At 41.8% G+C, this 20,861-nt stretch overlaps 1 protein-coding gene across 6 annotated transcripts; it reads right to left on the bottom strand.

Annotated features, from left to right (window-relative positions):
- Positions 1-8,031: 8,031 nt before the first annotated feature.
- On the bottom strand, positions 8,032-20,526 carry LOC308081482 (scavenger receptor cysteine-rich domain-containing protein DMBT1-like). Of its 6 annotated transcripts, none has more exons than XM_080457853.1 (18): positions 20,390-20,526; positions 19,734-20,057; positions 19,005-19,319; positions 17,711-18,025; positions 15,784-16,095; positions 15,328-15,642; positions 14,376-14,690; positions 13,892-14,206; positions 13,231-13,545; positions 12,830-12,889; positions 12,338-12,652; positions 11,771-11,830; positions 10,701-10,903; positions 10,206-10,357; positions 9,803-10,045; positions 9,541-9,688; positions 9,320-9,395; positions 8,032-8,280 (listed from the first exon to the last, which is right to left on the bottom strand). In XM_080457853.1, exons 1-18 carry the CDS (start codon positions 20,454-20,456, stop codon positions 8,261-8,263), a joined length of 3,870 nt encoding a protein of 1,289 aa, XP_080313979.1. In that variant the 5' UTR covers positions 20,457-20,526; the 3' UTR covers positions 8,032-8,260. The 6 variants fall into 6 exon arrangements, with proteins under 6 accessions (XP_080313979.1, XP_080313980.1, XP_080313982.1 ...); XM_080457854.1 differs by having other exon boundaries at positions 12,338-12,640; XM_080457856.1 differs by lacking the exons at positions 13,231-13,545; positions 13,892-14,206.
- Positions 20,527-20,861: the final 335 nt, after the last annotated feature.

Here is a 20,861-nt window from a genome sequence, read left to right as displayed (position 1 = left end):
AGAGCCTCTCCCCTGTCTGGAGTACCAGAGTACAGCTGCAGCACTAGACCAGCAGCAGAACCTGTGTTGATTTTGACAGCAAATTTTGATTCAGTTTTAGTCATAGTCTTTTGAATAAAATTCTGTTATTAGTCACTTGAAATGTTTACTTTTAGTCTAGTTTTAGTTGACTGAATAAATACCATATGATTTAAGTCGACTAAATCTACAGTTGATTTAGTCGACTAAAATGTATTTTTGGCGGGCCGTGATGCCATTGAAATGGCTGTTTTTCACTTGGCTGCGTGCCGAAAATAGCCGATCTACAAGCTCACAGCACGTTGCGCTGCGACACGTTGTGATCTTGTCGATCAGCTATTTTCGGTCTGTGACACCCGCGCGCACCGATGATGATTTGTTTTAGTTCTACTGGATCTCTTCTCCACTAGTTCCCTCCCTAACATTTTAGTCTAGTTTTTATTTGTTGACGAAATTGTCAGTATATTTAGTCAAAGTTTAAGTCATCGTAGGTAGTCAACAAACATTTTTCGCCCTAGTTTTAGTCAACAAAATAAACACTGAGCAGAACCCATCCATACATTATCAAAATGCCCAAAACATTTGAATAAAAACTAAATTCTAAAACAATTAGTTGCTGTTCGTTGCAAAAAAACTCCTATCGCCATATTTTAACTTTGTGAGTTTTTTTTTGTAAATGAACGCCCTACTTGATCACACTACAGCGTCACACAAAAGTATCAAAATTAGCAGATCTGCAAGCTCAAAACGTGGCAAAAGAAGGAGCTTGTAGATCAATTGAGTGGCCAAAATACATCTAATATATTGTGAGGATTCAAAGTATTGTCTAATATTATTATGTGTGTCTCTGTATTGTGAAGCACACAATAAGATAAATATATGTAGGATACGCTACTGTCTTTTGTATGAGGTGAGGGTGGCTCAAATGTCTTTATATGTTATAATAATCAATATTAACGAGACATTACATGTGTTGTGTTCGGGCGGCTGTGGCTCAAGAAGTAGAGCAGGTCGGCCAATGATCCGTGGGTCGGCAGTTCAATCCCAGCCCTTCCTGTCCACATGTCCAAGTGTCCTTGAGCAAGACACTGAACCCTACATTGCCTCCAATGTGTCGGTCGGCACTAGCTTGCCACCATTGGTGTGAGGACGCTGGCGTCGACTGTTCGCCGCTTCACCTCCCAATGTATGAATGAATGAACCATTGTAAAGCGCTTTGAGTACTTAGAAAAGCACTATGAAAATGCAATTCATTATTATTATTATTATTATGTTAGGGTATGTATACAATATGAAATGCAGCAGCACATGGCACTCACAAAATTGGCAAACTGGGATAAGATAATAATATAATAATATAAGATCTCTGTGGGGAAAATCAGGTGTTGTAACAGCAACAGCAGTAAGCATGATGAAACATAAGATAACTTTACAGGTAAAATGGCAACTAGAGTAATCAAAGAAAGAAGTCAACCAAACAACAAGATTTTTTTACAGGATCTCCTCTCTGGTCAGTAAGAATACTTTGAGGACTCTAGCAGGAGAACGCATCCAAGGTTACTTCGAACTATGCATGCACCACATGGTACCACAAAGGCCTTAAAAACAATGCTCCAGACATCCCAAAACAAACTGGTAAGGCTACTTCTTGGCCTTACGTCTACAACTCATTTAACCCCTGCTCACTTTGCTAGGGCGGGATGGCTCAGGGTAGAGGGACAGAGTACAGCAGCTTGCAATGGGCCTGGTCTGTAAGATACACTACACCCCAAAGACACCCATGCACCTGGCAAAGTACTTCACAAACGTCAATGAAGTCCACAATCACAACACCAGAGGGAGCTCCACTGATCACATCCAACCCAGATTTGGCTCTAACAAGGGGTTAAATTCGTTCTCCTGCTATGCCACAAAAATGTGGAACCAACAGTCATAAAGGAGCGTAAATCCCTACTCTCCTTCAAAACCGCTCTAAAAGAGCACTTACAGGTGGCTGCAATTCAAATCTGCCCCCACTCAAAAACTAGCCCCCCCCCCGCACTGTTTACTGTACATATTTTTGATTTTGTTTTCGAACTGTTCATATGATGTTTTGCATAGTAGTGTATATTTGTCTGCAATTAATGTTTCTATGAATTGAGTACAAAGGACCCCAATGGAAACAAGCCGTAGGCTTTCTTGGGTTTAAAGAAAGGTCTTAGTCTTAGCAGACCTTGTATTGAACTGTACTTTCCTGTGCTTTTTTTTGCAAGCTGTCAATAAAGTATTCAATCAATCAATTGAAGTTATACCATACTGTATGTATATATCCTATCAATGAATATATACTGTAAGGCACAATGTAGTGTTTCATTGTATTGAGTCAGCCAGTAGCAGGTAGACTAGCACCACCACCATCACTACCACCATCATTCAGTGCCATCCATCTCTAGTAGCCTAGTGTTTACTCTCTTACCGAAGAAGTTCAAAATGTTACTTGAGAAAAGTACCAAAGTATTTTCATCAAAATATACTTAAAGTACCAAAAGTAAAAGTACCAAAATGTTTGAAAATAGCAGATCTACAAGCTCACAACGCGTCGCATCGCGACGCGTTGTGAGCTTGTAGATCTGCACAATCACAATCGTCTATTTTCAAATAGCCTATGTGTATAAAATATGGCTGAAGTGGTTAATGTATGTTTTAGAATATAATAATTTATATTTGCAAAGTAACTAGTAACTAAAGTTTTCAAATAATTGTAGCGGAGTAAAAGGACAATGTTTGCCTCTGAGATGTATGTGGAGTAGAAGTAAAAGTACTGAAAATTGGAAATACTCCAGTAAAATAAAAATACCTCAACATTGTACTTAAGTACAGTACTTGAGTAAATGTACTTAGTTACTTTACACCACTGATGTATATAGCCTATCATATCAATGAATATACAAGGTACAGTGTAGTGTTTCATTGTATTGAGTCAGCCAGTAGCACAGTGGAGTAGTACCACCACCATCACCAATGATCCACCATCATTCAGTGCCATCCATCTCTAGTAGCCTAGTGTTTACTCTCTGTGTCTATGACCTACTGTAAGATAATAGAACTGTTGAGCACCGAGCAGGTGCGCAGTTAAACGCTTGTTTCATATCATACAAATTAAATAAAATGCCCACTTTCCATTCAGAACCACTTTAGCCCTATTTTATACATGGGCTATTTGAAAAGAGCAGATCTACAAGCTCACAACGCGTCGCATCGTGACGCGTTGTAAGCTTGTAGATCTGCTATTTTCAAACATTTTATTCTTTTACTTTTGGTACTGTAGTATAATTTTGATGCCAATACTTTTATACTTTCACTCAAGTAACATTTGGAACACAGGCCTTTTACTTGTAACAGAGTATTTTTTTAATTGTGCGACTGGTACTTTCACTTAAGTAAAATATTTGAGTACTTCTTCCACCACTGTCTATCAATGAATATACATATAAGGTACAGTGTAGTGTTTCCTTGCATTGAGTCAGCCAGTAGCAGGTACAGTAGCACGACCACCACCACCATCACCAATGATCCACCATCATTCAGTGGCATCCATCTCTAGTAGCCTAGCCTAGTGTTTACTCTCTGTGTCTATGACCTACTGTAAGATAATAGAACTGTTGAGCCCCGAGGAGGAGCAGGTGCGCGTTTAAACGCTCGTTTCATATCATACACATTACATTAACTGCCCACTTTCCATCATTCAGAACCTGCTATTTCACAAACCGACGAGCGTTTATTACAACAAGCAATACGGCGGGAGGTCTCTTCAAGTACAGTAGTTGTAACAGAGAGAGAGAGAGAGAGAGAGAGAGAGAGAGAGAGAGAGAGAGAGAGAGAGAGACATGGCTGTGTAGTTGTCTTTGTATTCAGTCCAGCCTCATCATCATCATCATCAGCCTCGCGAACAGCGCGAGCGCCTGATGAAAATAAGCCGTTAAGAAAAACAACTAACGGCCACGTTTTATTCATTATTATAACTCACCTTATCTCTCTCTCTCTCTCTCTCTCTCTCTCTGCTGCTGCGCGAGCTGCTTCACCGCCTCATGTTCCAAACGGTGATGCTTTGTTTATGCTTTACTGTGTGTGTTTGTTTTCTCCTCTACAATCTGGTACAGAAGTCACCATGCATCCAGACAGACAGACAGACCAGTCGTGCTTCCTCTTGCCTCCTCCTCCTCCTCCTGTGAGGCTTTGATGATGACAGCTCCGGGTGCTACTGATGAACGACGGACGAGGACACACCCCTTAGCAACCAATCACGGGCCGAGTCTGACCCGGAGACGGAGGAGACAGTAGGAGCCTATTGGCTGAAAGCGCCTGTCAGTCACTCAGCCCCCATCGCCTGTGGTGGCCGCCAGGGGCGCACCTCCTTCTCTGTTTGGGTTTTGTGAGGAGGAGAAAAAAAAAAGGACACCTGCGATCCATGGAGGGAGGGATGGATGGATGGATGGATGGATGGATGGATGGATGGATGGATGGATGGATGGATGGAGGGATACATCTGAGGCTTTTTTGTATACTATTTTAGATTTCTTTGGCTATTCCGAGCAGGTGCGCGTTAAACGCTCGTTTCATATCATACAAATTAAATAAAATGCCCACTTTCCATTCAGAACCACTTTAGCCCTATTTTATACATGGACTATTTGAAAATAGCAGATCTACAAGCTCACAACGCGTCGCATCGGGACGCATTGTGACCATGTAGATCTGCTATTTTCAAACATTTTATACTTTTACATTTGTTACTGTAAAAAGTACCCCAGTCTCCTGATCAAAGAGAAAACAATATCATCTTTATTTGCACAATAATGTATACAATTGTAATACAATTCTGAAAATCACACTTGGTTATTAAAGTGTCATACAAATGTTTGTTTGTAAGTATAGAATTAAAGAGTGTGCTCAAACCGTTCTTACTCATTTATCATGTGACATAAATCATATAAATCTCAAATACATATGTTTTCTTTTATTCCTGCGCCATTGTCAACATTCCACTGTTCCTCAAATCCCTCTGTGACGGAGAAATGTTTTTTTTAATGTATAGTAATCCCAAAAGTAACTGCAAAAAGACAAAGATCTTGAGCAATCCAGCAGGTGACTTCACTGCTTGACCTGCAACCAACCTTGGAAACATGCACACTGGTTATTGTCCAGTACAACATAGGCCGGCCATTCCATACATACAACCTTTAGGGCAGGGGGGTGTTACTGTGAATGTTTTTCTCTTAGAGAGTGAAAAACTCTCCAAGTGAAAAGCAGGGAGGGACCCCCCACTACATTGAATACATTTGTGTTGCAGATTCAACTTTTTCTTAGATATCATATATAGATTCATAGACTTGTTTGACAGCACTATAATCAGTGTTGGATTCATGTTAATGTATTTTCAGATATTTAAAGGACGACTTCACCCATTTTCAACCTTACCTTCATATAATTGGTCCTCACTAATGCTCATTATAATATGGTACCACCCCTGCATTAAGGTGAATGGTATCAGCACCACCGCCAATGGACAGCAACAGGACCTGCTCAGGGCCGGACTGGGACCAAAATCCAGCCCTGGCATTTTGGTCCGAACTGGCACACCACCGCCCGGGCCGTTTTGTCAAGCGGGGGGGTCGTTTTGTCAACGGGGGGGTGGGGGGGGCAGCCTGAAAAAAACGCATCAGCCTAGCAACCCTATGTAAAGCATAGGCCACCACCTAGGTTGCACATGAACTCTGCAGCCGCACTGAGGCCACTGCTGTAAAGAATCCCAGCCCAAACATTAACGTAACTTATAATTGGGCCGCGCGACCCGGAAATGACCGTAATATAACGGGAGAATTTTTTTTTTCTCCAAAATATATATATATATATATATATATATATATATATATTTTTTTTTTTGGGGGGGGGGGGGGGGGGGGGGCGAACGTAGCTCGCAGTACAGCTACGTTCTGCTGGCAAATGTAAACACACTGAGCCGCTATTTCCTACTTCCGGTCCCCCCGCAGGATGTTTCCCACACAGGATTTTTGCTCCAGTAAATTCCCGCGGAAACAGGTGGATAGAAAATGAACAGTCACCTGTGTTGTGAACAATGGTAGATAATGTTATGTCTCCATCTAGTGGTACATCTCTGTTCTTGCAACCAGGAGTAAACACTTAAATGATGATTGTCTGTGTGTGTGTGTGTGTGTGTGTGTGTGTGTGTGTGTGTGTGTGTGTGTGTGTGTGTGTGTGTGTGTGTGTGTGTGTGCGTGCGTGCGTGCGTGCGTGCGTGCGTGCGTGCGTGCGTGCGTGCGTGCGTGCGTGCGTGCGTGCGTGCGTGCGTGCGTGCGTGCGTGCGTGCGTGCGTGCGTGTGTCTGTGTGGTCTGTGTGTGGCCACAACCCGTGACAAATTGAGGAGGACACAGTGGCAGGGCTAAAAGTAACAATTTATGAACAGAACCAACTTAAATAATGCTTACAAAAAGGTGTGAGGTGTGCAATTCAGTAATCAGTAATGTCAGCAATGTATGGATGTGTGATCAATATAGTGTGGGGGTGTTGCAGCGTGTGTAAACTCAATCATAAAGGAAACAAGCAAAAGGGTGCTGCCATCTGGAGAAGGACACATGGAATGACTGGCACCCACACCCACTCTTTTATTCACCTTATTCCTGGCCATGCCCACGATGGTATATAGGGTGTATTGATCAAGCCATGGGTGCTACAGTATAAGGTGGTTCATGGGGTGCATTGGTCCAGGCATGGGGTGCTATAAGGTGGTTCATTGGGTGCATTGGTCTAGGTGTAAGATGGCAAAGAATCAGTGAATCATATAGAATCCTATTATATCCTATATCATATTATAAGATGTCACCAGAACCCTGATGATCGTTGTCATATGTTTTGGTTGTGTCCCCCGTGTCTCTCTTCATTTTGGTGGTCTGTCATTTTGTCTCAGCTGTCCCCATTGCACCCTCCTCAATTATTGCTTTGTTTGGAGTCTTGCCAGTCTCGCTATACATGCTTTTATTTTTATTTTTTATTTTGTGCATTCATTATTAAAAGATTATTTCACCCATATTCAACCTATCTTCATATAATCGGTCCTCACTTATGCTCATGATAAAATGGTACCATTGTTTCCTACTCTGTCTGTCTCATAGGAGAATTGTGGAGACTTAAGAAACCCGCCTACCAGTGACATCATCATTAGGCAGTTTGTTTCATATATTATGTTTAATGTGTATTTACATTGTATCAACGTGAGAACTACAGTACGGCTTCTTTTATAGCAGGCCATGCTAACGTCCCAGGAATAGAAAGCCTGCAGTTTCTATTAGCTTGGATTCCCCATCGATGGTGTCACTGGTAGGCGGGTTTAGTAAAAATAGTACCATATTATATTGTGCATTAGTGAGGAGGACCAATTATATGAAGATAGGTTGAAAATGGGTGAAGTCATCCTTTAACCCTGCTGGCAATGCTATTAATCCTTGAATGAAAGAATTGAAAGTTTTCCTACGTTATCTCGTTGTTGGGGAAGTGTTCGTGTAAACTGAGCACACCCTACGAGGCTCCCTACCCAAGTTCCATAACATTTGACAGCCCTTTGAATGAAATGTATCTGTCTGTCCTGTTGAGCTGGTATTGATCTGGACCTACTGTATCTATCTGACCTTTGTATCTTAACACCATGACCTTTCTTTAGCCATGACTTATCTTATAATATCTACATATTATTTTTTCATTTCTGTTTTAATCTTCCAACTATGAAGCTTCTCTTTGTGTATCGAAATGCATCTCTTCTGTTATTCTGTCTGTCTGTTATATGAACCTGAAACAAATCATCAGTGTGTGCGTGTGCGTGTGCGTGTGCGTGTGCGTGTGTGTGTGTGTGTGTATATATATATGTAGCACAGGAATCGAACCCTGGTCTCTCACCAACATCTTAACCACTAGCCTAAAGGGAAATTCCCCTGTGGCCCAAAAACACAAAAAGGCAGAAATGAATGCTCAAGTATTTTATTAATTGATTGGGATTTGATTGTTGAGATTATATAGAAAAGATAAAATGGAAATCAAAAAAACATTTTTATAAATGTTGACAACATAAATGCTGATGGGGTTTAATTAAATCCCCCTTGATTGTGTTAAGTATTAATATGAATCACAGAAATCACAGAAATCAATCAGTCATATTGGGACTCCTGGCATCGTTGAAGAATCCCCTCTGGTTCAGCCCGCCACATTTTCCCCTGAAGATCCGGGGGACAAAAAAAATTATAAAAAAGGAAATGGTTAATATTCCCAGTGAGATAAATATACTTCGTCCGGAACTTATTTTAATTTATATAAGATCATTTTCAACCAAAAGTTATAGTACATCTGGCATCTGCAGGGATTGGAGCTGGTCTCCCTATACACTTCCATTGAGATATTTCAACATTGGTGTCGGTTAGGACACCTACTGGTTGACAACTGGTACTGCATGAAGCTCATAAAGCTCCCTCGGCCAAGCGGGGACTGCCTCTAAAAGGCCCCTTTTCCGCTCTGGATTAAGAGCATCTGCTAAATGCCTAAACTGTAAACCGTAAACTGTAAACTGTTTTCCACCGGGGTTGAACCGGTTCCGTTCTTCTTTCCCGCCTAATTTTGATACAAATGAATTGGTTCAGAACCCCAAAAACTGGTTCGGAAAAAATACTTGTTTTTTCTTGCTGGGAACCAAAGTGGGCGTGTCACTATTCTACAGGTTGGAAGATGCAGATGCAATATTAACAATGGCGAAAGCAATCGAAAAATCACCCAAAAAAAGGGAAATTGTAACTTCCAATTCATTGGACCAGTGGCAACTGAGGGCTCTCTAACTCTCTGCTGCTTCCAATTACAAAAGCTGCATAAAACTGGTGGAAACGCGGGCCGTTTCTCAGTCGGTTCCGTGAAAGCAACAAGGTTCCAAGCATCAAAGTTATTTTGGTGGAAAAAGGGGCCTTTGTGAGCTGTGGACTCTACACACTGTAGTCCCTGTTTTCCCGAAAGGTGGCATATCCATATACATTTCCTGTTCCGATTAATGTTTTCATTTGTTTGATTAGCTTGGCAGCAGATTTGAACCAGAAACACATATGAAGGAGCCAATTAATTAAAGCTATGGGGAAATTAACCGGAAAAGGAAATGGGCGCGTCCCCTTTTAGGAAACTGGAACTTAAGTTATGCACAGAGCTTATTGCGAGGCCAGGTTTGAAATCCTGGATAGAACATAAAAGTTCATAATTGCAGCTTTTAATACTCACAGGTGATTGGGCCGATGGTGAGAGGCTGGACGTTCATGGTGCTGGAAACTGAACGAGGCTCCCTCCCCAAGCAAACCTGCAAAAGATGTAACAGTAATGGAAGTGAGCTGAGTGTCGGTCAAATAAGTTACGGAAGTCATAAGTCTGTTGGAAGGTCTGACACCAGCACTTCAAAGTGATCGGCTGTTAACATTCATGAAGTGAGGTAGAGTGAGACTTACAGGAGAGCAGGAGGAGGTCGTCTGGTCACACAGGTGGAGGCTGCAGTGAAGGAAGACCTGGTAGTCGACCTGGAGCTCAGCAGAGAAACGAGCCTGGAGGGACGAGCCGCTCTCAGCCACTGTCACCTGACCACGATTGCTAGCACACCTGGAAGAAAGACGTTGTTATGCTGCTGGTCAGTCATATTTCATTGTAATACATTTCTCTTTTTGATTACGTTTGTTTTTTGGCACAGATATTCTGGTGAGGATCAAGACATACTTGTTCCGGATGAAGAAGTGTCGCATGGAGTCATCATGGTTGGATGAGGGAGTGGCATAGCAGTTGTCCAGAACGACCACAAAGCGCTCCGTCTCGGTCTGCTCAACAGACACTCCTACATGCAGGGCAGAACCCAGTGGCAGGGTGACAGCGCCTCCAGGGTAAGGCTCTGTGCAGTTGGAGTCATGGAACAAAGACATGGAGGCTCTGGCTTGTGGACCCTGACCTGAAAGGGCGTGAACCCTGGAACAAAAACATATGACATTTGACTGTTATCTAGTATTTTGTAGTAATGTGACTTATTCGGGGCGTTAACTAGTAACTACCTCTACCTCTATTGTTTTCTTAACAAGATGAACTAACCTTTAAATGCGTAAAACCGTCTATAAATTAAGTTACTTACCGTTCGCTTGGTCTCATGACCACAATTAGGCTGGTCTCCGTGTCCAGAGGATAGACACAGGAGAAGGGAAAACTCATTGGAAGACTTGATGAGATATTATTTGCAGGGTAGACAATTAAAGTGTTGGAGTAGATGGCATGAGTGCTGTTGGTCTGAAAGACAAGAGGTTAAATGGACAACCTGAGTAATCTTCTCACCAGCTGGGGACTAAGTAACAGTATATTTCACATCATTATACATTGAATAACATACAAAAATGTAAATAATTAGCATTAACATATTATTGCATTTCATATACTAAACTTCCATAGTTTAAGCTGTAATAAAACACACACAGAGATGGACATCAATCTCTCGAATGTTTGAATCTCACCAATACAAAAGTCATGCAACATGAGAAGACAGGAGAGAAATGGAGAATAGAATAGAATTTCATTGAATTATTTTCCACAGTCACGTAAGATTAGAGCCAAGGATTAGCAGACAAATCCTCACAGTCAGTGTGTTTCCACAGGTGTCAGCCTGAATGGCCACTTGGTACCACACTGTCCCATCACGCTCTGTGGAATCTGAGCAGCTGCGGTCGTCCAGGTGACCCGAGAATCCATTCAAACCATAGGATCTCATGCTAGCCATTCGCAGGCCAACTTGGATTTGACTCTGGCCACATACAAGTTGAGCAGTTTGTAATGGATGGGCTGAAAAGAAGAAATATTTAATCTTGATACAGAAAATTACTCTCCCTTATAGAAATACCATGATGTTACAAAAAAAAAGCATATAGAGGCCTAACCCTATGAATTAGATGCAGCAAGCAGCCATCAGGACACAAATCACAATACATAGACAGATCACACAATAGATTGACAATACTACACAACACCTCTCAGAGAGGAAAATGGAATATGCTACCAGTCTTAGTTCGAGAGGCGAGAGATCACATTACACATTATGTGCAGAACTGAGCTAGGGCCTATACTTGCAACTTGGTATTGGGGAATCTCACTTCCATCTGAAACAGCGTGACTTGTAGTAGTTTATAATGGCATATGGTTATATATTACATTTCACAAGACATAGTATGTGTACAGTAGATAATAGAAATCAATTGGCTGAAAATGCTCTAACAAGTCTTAACTTCTGTAAGCACTGTAAAGCTGGACGTGAGATTCCCCATTCTAGTGAATGCAGCAGCCTAGAGGGCGGAGCCACAGAGTGCGCCGTCCGTATGTCACTGATCACATGACCCAACAACCAATTCTCCAGTTCTAGGCAACACAGAAGAGGGGGGACTTTGTTATTATTTCCACACAACAGCTCTAAGGTGTATTAATGACATAGTTCAATGTTGTTTCCCCTTTAAGGACCTTGAAGAGCTATCTGAAGTTTTCAATTAACAATAAAGACGAAAAATAAACATTGAAGTCTTCAAAGCCAGCAAGCAACCTTTTTCTAGTTCATAACAATGGTAACAGGGAGAGTGGGCAATACGGATGGACCTCGATGTAAAACTGGCCTTAGTGCCAAGTACAGAGTGAGAGGAGCTTCATATTATACGTATTTACCCTCGGTTGTAGGCGGTGTTGTTGGCTGTGTTGTTGGAGGGGGTGTGGTTGTAGAGATACCTGAAGTTTTCAATTAGCAATTAAGACAAAAATTATAATATATCTATAGAAAGATATCATGTTTATCATGCAGTATACAGTAACTGGTAGAAAACGGTCCAAGTAATGACCAGATTCTTAAAGGAGTAGTTCACCCAAAAAAACTACTTATTGTCTATCAATTACACACCCCATGAAGCATTGAATTCAAGGAATTATTTTTGTTTTTGACTCAATCCTAAGGCAATAATTTGATGACCGGCAGAAAGATGCTAATGTATCCAGTAGGAGCCTCAAAGGAGTCTCTTTGAGTCTCCTACCGGAAATACATCCGGTCATCAAATTATTGTCTCAGGAATGCGTCAAAAACAAAAATAATCGCATTGAATTCAAGGCTTCATGGGGTGTGTAATTGATAGAAAATATGTACTTTTTTGGGTGAACTACTCCTTTAAAGCAATTTGTATAAATGGCAACACACATACAAACACTGAAGTTCATGATCACACAAGTATGTTCTATATTTACCTTCACACACAACACCGGCATCTTCATGGTGACCACAGTTGTGGCTTCCAAACCCTAGATGGCTGCACTGGGAGAGACTAGATTCACTGCCTGAACAGCTGACATCATCCAACAGGATGCTCCCACCACCCTGTCCGTAGTGTGCATAGGCTGGTGCTGACAGAGCCCTTCCACAGCCTAACTGTCTACACACTACCTCAGCATCGGTCAGATCCCAGTGATCGTCACACACCGTCCCCCAACTGTCACCGTAGTAGATCTCTACTCTGCCAGAACAGGAGTGTTGGCCGCTGACCAGCCTCACTGGATAATCATCTGAGTGAGAAGAAACAAATTAACACTGAAGTCTTCAAAGCCAGCAAGCAACCTTTTTCTAGTTCATAACAACGATAACAGGGAGAGTGGGCACTAAGGAAGAGTGGGCACCTCAATGTAAAATTGGCCTTAGAGCCAAGTACAGAGTGAGAGGAGCTTCATATAATACGTATTTACCCTCGGTTGCAGGCGTTGTTGTTGGCTGTGTTGTTGGAGGGGGTGTGGTTGTAGAGATACCTGAAGTTTTCAATTAACAATTAAGACAAAAAAATTAACATTCAAGTCTTCAAAGCCAGCCAGCAACTTGTTTCTACTTTTCAAGTACAAAGTGAGAGGAGCTTCTTTAGTTGTTTTGTTTGTGGAATACAGTAGTGTTCTATTGCACAGTGTTCTACAGTATTTGACATATTTAACAGAAAATATGCTATTAATAAATGGTATAAATGACACCAACACATTTACAGTGGCAATATATATAAAGTAACAAATCTACACGCTTGTTAGACATGTAAATACCCATAACAGAAATTCGAAATGGTGCTATTAATGATATACTGTTACTATGTATTCATATTTACCTTCACAAACAACACCAGCGTCTTCACCATGAACACAGTTGTGGTTTCCAAACCCTGGATGGCTGCACTGTGAGATTCTTGTTTCACTGCCTGAACAGCTGACATCATCCAACAAGATGCTCCCACCACCCTGTCCGAAGTGTGCCGAGTGTGGTGCTGAGAGAGCCCTTCCACAGCCTAACTGACTACACACTACCTGGGCATGGTTCAGATCCCAAACATCGTCACACACCGTCCCCCAACTGCCACCATGGTAGATCTCTACTCTGCCAGAACAGGAGTTTGGGCCGCCGACCAGCCTCACTGGATAATCATCTGAGTGAAAAAGCAAACATAAAAACACAAACCTTACAGTGGCGTTGTTAGATATACCCTCTTCTGTGCATGCTTGCACATTGGCGCACCCATGGATCTGGACTCACCCCAGTCAAACACATCCATTATTCATTTGATTAGCTGTAACTGCATAGCTTTTAGTGTGCCATGTTTTTTTTTATTCTGCTGTATTTTATTTCTTTGTCTTCTTGTTTTTTACTGAATAGAAAAGCAAACCACAACATCTGCCTAGTGTGCACCAGAAAATGTAATGTCAATGTTAACAAATGGCAACACACAGACAAACACTGCAGTTCATAATGCCGTAGTTGTATGTTTAGTTTACCTTCACAAGTAACACCAGCATCTTCACTATGAGCACAGTTGTGGTTTCCAGTCCCAGAATGGCCGCACTGTGAGAGTCTTGTTTCACTGCCTGAACAGCTGACATCATCCAACAAGATGCTCCCACCACCCTGTCCGTAGTGTGCCGACCCTGGTGCTGACAGAGCCCTTCCACAGCCTAACTGTCTACACACTACCTGGGCATCATTCAGATGCCAACTGTCGTCACACACCGTCCCCCAACTGCCACCATGGTAGATCTCTACTCTGCCAGAACAGGAGTTTGGGCCGCCGACCAGCCTCACTGGATAATCAGCTGAGTTAGTAGAAAAACATAACATAAAAAGAAAGGTATAACTACCAATTGCAAAAACAAAACAATAGTCCTCAAAGAATATTTCAATGCAATTTTAACGAATGACAACACACTTACAACACTGCGGTTCATAATGCCACATTTATTCATATGTATATTACTTATTTACCTTCACAAACAACACCAGCATCTTCATAGTGACCACAGTTGTGGTTTCCAAACCCGATATGGCTGCACTGTGAGAGTCTTGATTCACTGCCTGAACATCTGACATCATCCAACAAGATGCTCCCACCACCCTCGGTGAAGTGTGCCGAGTGTGGTGCTGACAGAGCCCTTCCACAGCCTATCTGTCTACACACTACCTCAGCATCACTCAGCGCCCAGTGATCGTCACACACCGTCCCCCAACTGCCACCATGGTAGATCTCTACCGTTCCAGAACAGGAGCTTTGACCACCGACCAGCCTCACTGGAAAATCAACTGAATGAGAAGAGAAACATAAGAACATAAAATGTGGTGTTGTTACAGGAAGAACAGTACCCCCCCCCCCCCCCCCCCCCCTTAAAGCATGTTGTGAAATTTGTCTGGACTTGAAGTGCCTCCTAAAACTTAGGACTACCCTCCCCAAACTGCTCCCAGATGTGTTGAAACACCTTGCGACTTCTCTGCTCACCCTCTACCATACGCACAAATCCTAGCTCCAACATTGAAGTATTATCCAGCACAAGATTAAAGGAGTAGTACACCCAAAACATGACTTATTTTCTATCAATTACACACCCCATGAAGCCTTGAATTCAAGGCCATTTTTTTGTTTTTGACCCATTCCTAAGGCAATAATTTGATGACCGGCGGAAAGATGCTAATATATCCGGTAGGTGACTGAAATGAGTCTCTTTGAGTCTCCTACCGGAAATACACCCGGTCATCAAATTATTGTCTCAGGAATGCGTCAAAAACAAAGAAATTGCACTGAATTCAAGGCTTCATGGGGTGTGTAATTGATAGAAAATAAGTACTTTTTTTGGTGAACCACTCCTTTAAAGCAATTTGTATAAATGGCAACACACATACAAACACTGAAGTTCATGATCAAATAAGTATGTTGTATATTTACCTTCACACACAACACCGGCATCTTCATGGTGACCACAGTTATGGCTTCCAAACCCTAGATGGCTGCACTGTGAGAGACTAGATTCACTGCCTGAACAGCTGACATCATCCAACAGGATGCTCCCACCACCCTCGGTGAAGTGTGCCGACCCTGGTGCTGACAGAGCCCTTCCACAGCCTAACTGTCTACACACTACCTCAGCATCGGTCAGATCCCAGTGATCGTCACACACTGTACCCCAACTGTCACCGTAGTAGATCTCTACTCTGCCAGAACAGGAGTGTTGGCCGCCGACCAGCCTCACTGGATATTCAACTGAGTGAGAAGAAAAACATGAAAACATGAAGAATTAGTGCTGTTATAAGATGAACAGCTTAAATCTATGTTGTGCAAAAAGTAAACACTCATACAAACACTGCAGTTAATGTAATTAATTCATGTATAATATATTCTTACCTTCACAAACAACACCAGCATCTTCATTGTGACCACAGTTGTGGTTTCCAGTCCCTGAATGGCTGCACTGGGAGAGTCTTGTTTCACTGCCTGAACAGCTGACATCATCCAACAAGATGCTTCCACCACCCTCGGTGAAGTGTGCCAAGTGTGGTGCTGACAGAGCCCTTCCACAGCCTAACTGTCTACACACTACCTGGGCATCATTCAGATGCCAACCATCGTCACACACCGTCCCCCAACTGCCACCATGGTAGATCTCTACTCTGCCAGAACAGGGGTTTTGGCTGCCGATCAGCCTCACTGGATAATCTGAGTGAGAGGAAAAGCATAAAAAAAAGAAAAGAAGAAGAAAAAATGAAACTGTTGTTAGTGTTGTCATAGGCAGAACACGATTGCACTTTGCTCCTCCTTTCTAAAGCATGTTGTCAAAAATCTGGCAGGACTCAAAGCTCCTCCTACGACTTAGGACTCCCCTCTCCAAACTGCACCTATATCTGTTGCAACACCTTGCCACGCCACCTCCTTAGTTAAAACAAATTATAATCTGATCATCTTCTTCCATACGCACAATTCCTGATAATGTTTTCATTGGATAATCATCCAATACAAGATTAATCATTATCAGTGCTACATCAGTAGCCACTGAAAGCCCCATATGAAAATGTATAGGGGTTTAAAGATTAGTTGATAGGAATCGGAAAACTGTTTTAACATTAACATTGCCACTACATCAATACGTAAAATACTGGATTGATCTAAATGTAGCCTGAATCGGTCGACGGCCTGGTGTTAAAAGTATTAATCACTTTACTTTGCTGCTGATTCTACTTTAGTATAAACTAAGCTGTGGAATACTCTGTGACTTAACACTACAAGTCATTACTTTTAAACAAATAATGACTGCCTCTCACTTGCAATAAATGTCATCTCGCATAGACTTTTTAATGCGAGGTAAACAACAATGACAACACTGTTCACAGTGCACCCAAAAAAATCAAAAGTTTGGAAGACATGATTACGTGATTAGTTACAGCAACAGCAAGACAAATCATCTCACTTGGTGAGACGGCATGGTAAAACATCTGGGAGTAATACATAATGGGCCCTATCTTGGGCGCCGCCTTACATTATGCATTAAACTTCTTTGCCATGTTTTACTATTTTTGAACACATTTTAAAATAGTTCAACTAGCCGATCTACATCGACGCGTTGTGAGCTTGTAGATTGGCTATTTTAACTATTTGAAGTTTTTCAAAATAGTAAAAAATGGCAAAGAAGTTTAGGGATAATGGGTAAGGCGGTGCCCAAGATAGGGCACAATGAGTAATCTGTGGATGCTTGTACAACAAGTAACAACAGGCAAAACAGACATTTAACACTTTTTTCCAGCCACAATTTAGCCACAACTCTGAGGTATAATGCTATCGGGACATATATAGCCTGTTTTTTAGTAGAGTGTGTTGACTTTTGCAACATTAGAGCCAAGGTTCAGTATAAGAAGTAGACAACATTTAACCGATAAATGTTTGACATATTTGGTATTATGAAAGTAACGAACAAAGTTAAACAGGAGTGACCATGACATTGACGGGATATTTGCTGAAACTGCAGCCCTGCATAAGGCAAGCCCCAACAAACACACCCTCTCCTTCACTCAACACAACATCAATTATACAGTGTATTGCTAGAGCTTAATTGATACGTAGCATAACAGTCGCTTGCCAAAAAGAGCAGATCCACAAATGAACAACGCATGGCATCACAGCTTGTTGTTAGTTTGTCGATCTGTTATTCATTTTGGCAGGTGACACCCTTGTGCGATCATTCTGCTTTTTAATGTATTGCTATCACTAGCTGTAATCTGTGACTGCTGGTACACACTCTTTACTGACATATGAACTGTAGTATATCAAGTATATTTACCTTCACAAACAACACCGGCATCTTCATGGTGACCACAGTTGTGGCTTCCAATCCCTAGATGGCTGCACTGTGAGAGCCTGGTTTCACTGCCTGAACAGCTGACATCATCCAACAGGATGTTCCCACCACCCTGTCCGTAGTGTGCATTGGCTGGTGCTGACAGGGCCCTTCCACAACCTAACTGTCTACACACTACCTCAGCATCATTCAGATCCCAGTGATCGTCACACACCGTCCCCCAACTGCCACCATGGTAGAGCTCTACTGTTCCAGAACAGGAGCTTTGACCACCGACCAGCCTCACTGGATAATCAACTGAATGAGGAGAAACCATGAAAACATGCAACTTAGTGTTATCAGAAGAACAGCTTGAAGATGCATTATTCAAAAGATCACAAAGTACAAAAATGATACAGCATGTGCTGCATGTGGGTTTCATTAAGAACTATACAGCTGCAAACCAAAGCAGAGAACAACCATACTTCTTTTTTCTAAAGAATGTCATCCAAATCTGGCAGGCCTTTAAGATCATCTTAAAGGGCAAGACCACTTTGTTAGAGGTTTGGGTTGTGTAGTTACCTTGCCATTATGTAACTCCAAAGGTGGACAAGAAATAAAAAATAATTGCTCCATTGATTAGAAATTGATAATTCAAAATATGCTCCTCATTGACTTACATTGTACGCTGAAACAACTCTCAAAGTCACTCTTTTAGCACATAAATGGACGCAAACAAAGTTGATTCAGACAATATAGAACCTCACCAAACCCAGTACTGTTTTTTTTTTAATAAAAATGTTAGCTTCCTGTTGATTTTGATATGTTTATTAAGAAGAAAACCCGGACTGGATCCACGGATCCGGATCCGGATCTTCAAATGGTAAAATCAACAGGAAGTTGACATTTTTATTAAAAAAACAAACAGTACTGGGTTTGGTGATGTTCTATATTCTCTGAATCAGCTTTGTTTGTGTTAGTTTATATGCTAAAAGAGTGACTTTAAGAGTTGTTTCACCGTACAATGTAAGTCAATGTGGAGCATATTTTGAATTATCAATTTCTACTCAATGGAGCAATTATTTTTCATTTGTTGTCCACCTTTGGAGTTACACCATGGCAAGGTAAATACACAACCCAAACCTCTACCAAAGTGGTCTTGCCCTTTAAAGACATTTACACACTAGGGGCATGACTAGTAAACAAAAATAATAATAATGCTATTTCTTAAAACAGAATCCTCAATGCAACTTCTACAAATGGCAACACAAAAACTGCATAATGGTTTTACACTTACCTTCACAAATAACTCCAGCATCTTCAGGGTGACTACAGTCGTGGTTTCCAGTCCCAGAATGGCTGCACTGGGAGAGCCTTGATTCACTGCCTGAACAGCTGACCTCATCCAACAAGATGCTCCCACCACCCTGTCCGAAGTGTGCAACCCCTGGTGCTGACAGAGCCCTTCCACAGCCTAACTGTCTACACACTACCTCAGCATCACTCAGACCCCAGGAGTCGTCACACACCGTACCCCAACTGCCACCATGGTAGATCTCTACTCTGCCAGAACAGGAGTTTTGGCCGTCGACCAGCCTCACTGGATAATCAACTGAGAGAAAAGAAAATATAAAATCATGAAACTTAGTGTTGCTATGGGAAGAACAGCATGAAGCTGCGTTGTGCAAAAGGCCACAGAGCCTGAAAATGATGAAATTATGATTTATGAAGACATACAGCTACAGACCAAATATGCAGAGGATGACTGTTCTTGTTTTATTCCATTGTTTTATCTAAAGCATGTTATGACTATCTCACTACTCAAAGCTCCTCTTAAGACTTAGGACTAGCCTCCCCAAAATGCCCAGTGCAAGATGAATGGCAGTCACAGCTGCATCAGTACCTTTAAAAGCCAATATGATCATATATATATACACAAAAAGTTCGGAAATTTAACTTTGGTCGATTATGCAACTTCTACAAATGGCAACACACAAACTGCAGTTCATAATGGTTTTACACTTACCTTCACAATTAACACCAGCATCTTCATGGTGACCACAGTTGTGGTTTCCAGTCCCAGAATGGCTGCACTGGGAGAGCCTTGATTCACTGCCTGCACAGCTGACATCATCCAACAAGATGCTCCCACCACCCTGTCCGAAGTGTGCCGACCCTGGTGCTGAGAGAGCCCTCCCACAACCTAACTGTCTACACACTACCTGGGCATCAGGTAGATGCCAACTGTCGTCACACACCGTCCCCCAACTGCCACCATGGTAGATCTCTACTCTGCCAGAACAGGTGTTTGGGCCTCCGACCAGCCTCACGGCATAATCGGAATAATCAACTGAGTGAGAAGAATGACATAAAACATGAAAATTAGTAGCCTGAAAGAAATCCTCAAAAGAAACCTAGTACATGCAGAACTGTTTTCATAATACGGATATGACTTAGAACTTGGACTGTACACCAGGTATGCCAAATCATGAAATACAAATGAATAAATTAGCATGGTATCAATCTAATAATAATATATAAAGAAAATAAATTGAGGACAGTCTTGAAGCAATTAATAAAAAATAAGGTGTGACTATGTCAGCCATACTAACTGGCTGAGCAACTGCAAAAGGCTCTAATATTAATATTAAGCATATCTATCCTAATATGAGGAGAGTTTACCTGGGCTGGCAGTAACAGTCTGTATGAACAGGACTAGCAGAACACCACACTTCACCATGGTCCACATCCTGGAGATCAGACAAAAAAATCAAACAAAATATTGTTAGACAAATTAAAGCAATACAAAGACAATTAAAACGGGTTGAATGCAAATGCTCAAATTGCACGGATCTCATGTAGGAGAATCACGACTTTAATTCTGTGGGGACGGATGGTACAACAGAACCCCCAACACACAACCATTCCATGGGCCAATGCAAATGCCTCACTCACCTGCAGTGCCTTGTGTTTGAATGTCCACCTGCAAGTGAGAATTTATAGGAGTTGTGTTTGTGTCACATGGTGCCAATACCCATGTCATAAACCAGCCCAATTAAGGTGTGACCCAAATTGTCATGTCATTTCTGCCAATCAATGTGACATTTCCGTGTGAAAACATACCCACCCGAAATGATGTTGTTACTCAAGGTCA

Source organism: Gymnoscopelus braueri (assembly GCF_963280865.1).
Source record: "Gymnoscopelus braueri genome assembly, contig: SCAFFOLD_458, whole genome shotgun sequence".
In the NCBI taxonomy this organism is placed as follows: domain Eukaryota; kingdom Metazoa; phylum Chordata; class Actinopteri; order Myctophiformes; family Myctophidae; genus Gymnoscopelus; species Gymnoscopelus braueri.
This window is presented reverse-complemented; position numbering and strand designations above follow the sequence as displayed.